This window comes from Seriola lalandi, unplaced genomic scaffold, assembly GCF_002814215.2.
Source record: "Seriola lalandi dorsalis isolate HSWRI2012SDOR001 ecotype SW California unplaced genomic scaffold, Sedor1 jcf7180002054404, whole genome shotgun sequence".
NCBI lineage: Eukaryota > Metazoa > Chordata > Actinopteri > Carangiformes > Carangidae > Seriola > Seriola lalandi.
In genome coordinates, this window is record NW_019524957.1 from 303,716 (window position 1) to 308,970 (window position 5,255).

At 39.2% G+C, this 5,255-nt stretch overlaps 1 protein-coding gene across 1 annotated transcript in view; it reads right to left on the reverse strand.

The window, feature by feature from the left end:
* LOC111657509 (kelch domain-containing protein 3) overlaps positions 1-5,255 on the reverse strand; it is a 16,065-nt gene that overhangs the window by 7,134 nt on the left and 3,676 nt on the right. The window contains exons 10-16 of the mRNA XM_023409706.2: positions 3,204-3,285; positions 3,022-3,107; positions 2,832-2,919; positions 2,565-2,613; positions 2,342-2,426; positions 1,061-1,161; positions 686-770 (exon numbers count right to left, since the gene is read on the reverse strand). Coding sequence (XP_023265474.1) covers positions 686-770; positions 1,061-1,161; positions 2,342-2,426; positions 2,565-2,613; positions 2,832-2,919; positions 3,022-3,107; positions 3,204-3,285 — 576 coding nt within the window. The remainder of the gene's footprint in view (positions 1-685; positions 771-1,060; positions 1,162-2,341; positions 2,427-2,564; positions 2,614-2,831; positions 2,920-3,021; positions 3,108-3,203; positions 3,286-5,255) is intronic.

Below are 5,255 nucleotides of genomic sequence, written 5' to 3' on the forward strand. Positions count from 1 at the left end.
TCTTTTATATCAAGACATTTCTCAAAACCAGAATATGATCAGGGTGACTTTTGAACACTGGAAATAAATCATGTACTCATCCCGGCAGTAGCCCCCGTGGCACTCAAAATTTCCCTGGAATTTTCTAGTTATTATTATAAACAATGAGCTAATGGACATATGAATTTCCCCTAGGGGATAAATAAAGTATCTATCTATCTATCTATCTATCTATAGATAGACCATACACAATACTGAGTCACAAGTTGGATCAGCCTGTGATTTCAATTTTTTAATTTGATTTTCGGTGTATGATTTGAATCCTGTTCAATCAGACAGAGAAAGTTCAGTTTGTGCATTTTCATTGTCAACATGACTAAACATTTTGACTATCTTGTTTGTCAACAATGACACAAGGACTTGTCATTCTGATGGTACTGACACATTCATTGACATAAATAATACAATCATTTTGAGGGATAAACTAAGGATTTGGGGCATGTTACTGGCTTTTGCAGGTAATCATTTGTGTGGTGCTGTTTGAAAGAACTGTTTTGAGAAATGCACTAATTTTGAAAATGTTTTGGAAATGTCAAAGACGATTCGAGAAATCTACCAAAGCGACTGACAAAAACTGTAAGGACTTGATAGATAGAGTGGATTCAATTATACAGATTAGAGTCAATTAGTTGGAGCAGTAATGGACCTGTTGCTGCTGTCGTCTGTGGGCCTCATGAGCTTCTTTCTCTCTTTGAAGACAAGCAGCAGCTTTAGACAACTCTGACTTCTCTCTGGAAAAAAAAGGTGGAAAAACATTTAGCTGTAAAAATCAACACAAATGTGATAGTCATATGAATAATCAGAGAGTTCAATCAATCAATCAATCAATCAATCAATCAATCAATCAATCAATCAATCAGTCAGCCACATGATCTCTTCAAATGTGATCCAAAATTGTGACAAACTGTATTAGTTTTATGCAAATGCTGGGACATTTGTGAAACACTGTTTTTATATGCATTAACATGTGGTCTGATGTACAGATGTGAAACAAACTAAATTAAGAAAAACCAACATGTACCGATCCAGTTTCTGGAACTCCTGGTCCAGCAGAGTGAAGGCTGTCTGGATCATTTTAATGGCCTGATCTCGAACTGCACTGAATTCTCTGTGGACAAATGCCTGCACGAAGAAATAAATATCATCTTGTATTATTGTTAGTGTGGCCATTGATGTGCTTTAGGATATAATCAAACATAGAACTGACTGGTAATGGGAGTAACTGGTATCCAACTTTTTAATCAACAATTGAGGAGCATCTGAGATGAAGTACCCAAAACATGAGATAATGGAGGTCAGTGAGGGTCAGTTAAACGGATGGATAACAGTAGCACTAGCAGCAGAAATAGGAGCACTTGTAGCTTCAGTATTAGCAGTAGCATTAGTAGTAGCAGTAGTTGTAGCAGTAGTAGCTGTGCAAGAGAAATCTTCACCTATGCCAGATGAGTGAGCTTCCACCACATGATTTGTAGACTCAATTAAAACATAACGTGATATTAAACGTTGTGGTTTTATTGCAAAAAAATCAAAAGAAAGTCCAAAAACTGAGTTCAGCCACGGGTTGAACTAAACTGTCTCAGTTGTGCAGTCACCTATCTTACCCCACTGCTGTAGCCGTAGTTATAGGGATAGCTATACTACTGCTGCTATAGCCACCACTAGTGCTTCTTCTACTGCTACTGCTACAGATACGGCTGTTACAGCTGCTACAACTACTGCAAGGAGAGACAGAGTGGCTATAACCAGTCCAGAGGACCTGCATAGCAGCAGCCTGAGACTTAACTGCTATAAACTATAACTTGATAAACTATATTTATGATACTGGCTAAACTTGCAATAGTGTTATATTACTAACCGTTTATCTCTACTTCAAGCTACAACCTGCTCTATTAGGTTACATGATGACATTAGACCAGGTGGAAAGCAGCAGGCTGTAACTTATGATAGAATCATGTATAGTTATTAACAGCAGAGGCAGAGTTTGACGTTGCTGCCACCCAGTCAAAAAAAAGAGCAATGATGTTGCTAAGTGACAGATGCAGTAGTAGCAGCTTGCTGTCTGCAGGCACCTTTACTATCCCTACTGCTGTTGCTTTACTACTAAACTTAACTTTGGAATTGCTTAAATATCTCAGCCACCCAATTACTCCTTTCCCTTACAAAACCAATGATAGCCTATTACAACATGCACATAAAGGATTTAGATTAACTATATCTATTACCTATCTCTCTCTCTTTGAGTGTGTGTGTGTGTGTGTGTGTGTGTGTGTGTGTGTGTGTGTGTGTGTGTGTGTGTGTGTACATTAGCTGATGTGCTCCTGGACTGGATGAATGGAGTGGACTCACTCAGCTCATAGCGAACGTTGGGGACCTTTGTAGGGGTGAAGCTGTTGACAGTCAAAACCGGAATGAAACCAAAGTGTTAAAACTGAGAGCTGGCAGCATGGCACAAAACTGAACTGAACTGAACAAACACACACCAACACAAAGAGGAAATAGAAATGCAGGTGTATACAGCTGCTGACCTGTGGTGGACTCCCTGAAGACCAAATTCTGATAGAATCTCCTTCATCACTGGGGAGAAAAAGTTGTCTTTTTTCAAATTTTCCCATGACTATTTCTATCACTTTTTGGTTTTTAGCTCCTCTCCTAGTAAAACTCTTGGAATAGTTAAATCATTTATGTGTTATTTGTTCTTTCAACGCCGTTCAGATTGTGGTTGTATTCAACACTGCATGCTCTAGACCCTAGTGTCAATGTTATTTTAAAATCAAATAAATATGAATGAAAACCTGGTTGCCTCTCTGAGGGGTTGATGAGTCTCATCACCTTCAGGTCATTAAACTCCTGCTCTTCATTCTTTCCTCCGAATACATACAGCTGTCAACACACACACAAAAACTATTTTTTATATTATAAGATATGGCAATAATGAATATAACTATATAAATACAATGTTAAACTATTCAGTGGCACACTGACATGACCATGGAGGATGAAGGCTGTGTGTCCATGTCGACGAGCTGGAGGAATCCCAACATAAAGTGGAACCTTCCACTTCATCTTAGCTGGCGAGACATATATTTTAAGAAAACCTTCAACTCTTTGAGTTTCTTTAGAATAATTGATACTATTTATCAGTTAATCTGCAGTCCCTCACTCACCAATACTGAGTTTATGGATGTCATTGGACGATATCACTGTGCCGTCTTCATTTATGCTTCTGCCACCAAACAAGTAGATATCCTTCATGGGAAATGAGGAGCATTCAGTATAATCAAAAAGCAACATCATAAAAATAATCCATTACAAACATACACTTCAGATGACGTATATTTTGCTGAGTTTTAGACGCTGGTTCTGAGAGAAACAAAGGATTTCACTCAACTATACAGTCAAGCCCGAAATTATTTCCTTCCCCTGGCAAATTTTGACTTAAAGTTACTTTTATTCAACCAGCAAGTTTTTTTTTTGACCGGAAATGACACAGGCTTCTCCCAGAAGATAATAAGACGATGTACAAGAGGAATCATTGTGGAAAAAAATATTTCTCAGCTTTTATTCACATTTGAACAAAAAGTGGCAGGTCCAAAATTATTCATACCCTTTGCAAACTGTCACAGTCTATGGGAAAATCCAAAGTTCTATACCATTCCAAATAGTCCAAGCTGTTCTAAAGCATCTTAATTACCCTGATTCATTGGGAACAGCTGTTTTAATCAACTTAACAGGTGAAAAACAGCAGCTCTCTGTAGTTGGTTTGTGGACAGTCATGGCTAAGACAAAGGAGCTCACTGAGGACCCGCGGCTGCGCATTGTGGCTGCTCACACGTCAGGAAAGGGCTAGGCCATATATAAATGTTTTCAAGTTCCAATAGCTACAGTGCAAAGTATTATTAAAAAATACAAGACGTTCCGCACTGTGGAAAATCTCAGAGGACGTGGTCGGAAGCCAAAAGTGACACCTGTGCTGGCCAGGAGGATAGTGAGAGAGGTGAAGAAGAATCCAAGGATCACCACCAAGGCCATCCTGGTGAATCTGGGCTCTGCTGGTGGCAACGTCTCAAGGCAGACAGTCTAACGGACACTGCACACTGCTGGGTTCCATGGACGCAGACCAAGGAGGACGCCACTTCTCCAGAAAAGGCACACAAAAGCCAGCTTGGCCTTTGCAAATGATCATCTGGACAAAGAAGAAGACTTCTGGTCTTCTGTTTTATGGTCAGATGAAACAAAAATTGAATTGTTTGGCCACAATGATGTATCCTTCATTTGGCTTAGAAAAGGAGAAGCCTTCAACCCTAAGAACACCATCCCCACTGTCAAACATGGTGGTGGGAACCTAATGCTTTGGGGGTGTTTTTCAGCCAATGCACCAGGGAACCTAATCACAGTAAACGGCACCATGAAAAAACATCAATACATCAAGATTCTCAACAACAATATCAGGCAGTCTGCAGAGAAACTTGGCCTTGGGCACCAGTGGACATTTCAGCACAACAATGACCCAAAAACACACAGCAAAAGTGGTGAAGAAATGGTTAGCAGACAAAAACTTTAACGTTTTGCAGTGGCCCAGCCACAGTCCTGACTTGAATCCAATTGAGAATCTGTGGAGGGAGCTAAAGATTAGGGTGATGGCAAGGAGACCCTCCAACCTGAAAGAGTTGGAGCTCATCGCTAAAGATGAATGGGCAAAAATACCAGTGGATACATGCAAAAAGCTGGTCAGCAATTATAGGAAGCATTTGATTGCTGTAATAGACAATAAAGGCTTTTCTATTGATTATTGAGACGGGTATGAATAATTTTGGACATGCCACTTTTTGTTCAAATGTAAATAAAAGCTGATAAAAAAATTATTTTACACAATGATGCCTCTTGAATGTACAACGACTTATTATCTTTTGGGAGAAGCCTGTGTCATTTCCGGTCAAAACAAAACTTGCTAGTTGAATAAAAGTAACTTTAAGTCAAAATTTGCCAGGGGTATGAATAATTTCGGGCTTGACTGTATGTATTTATGGCTGAAATCACAAAATAAAATTGAACCTAAACCTCTAATAAACTTTCAAAGAAAAAGAAAAATGTGCCAGTGTAATAATTATAGACTGAACACACACTATCCAATGGGGACATGATGTCCCGATGAGCTGAGACTGCTTTTTGAGAGTTAAGACTAGTTTTTGGTTAGAGTTAGGGTAAGGGTTGTGTGT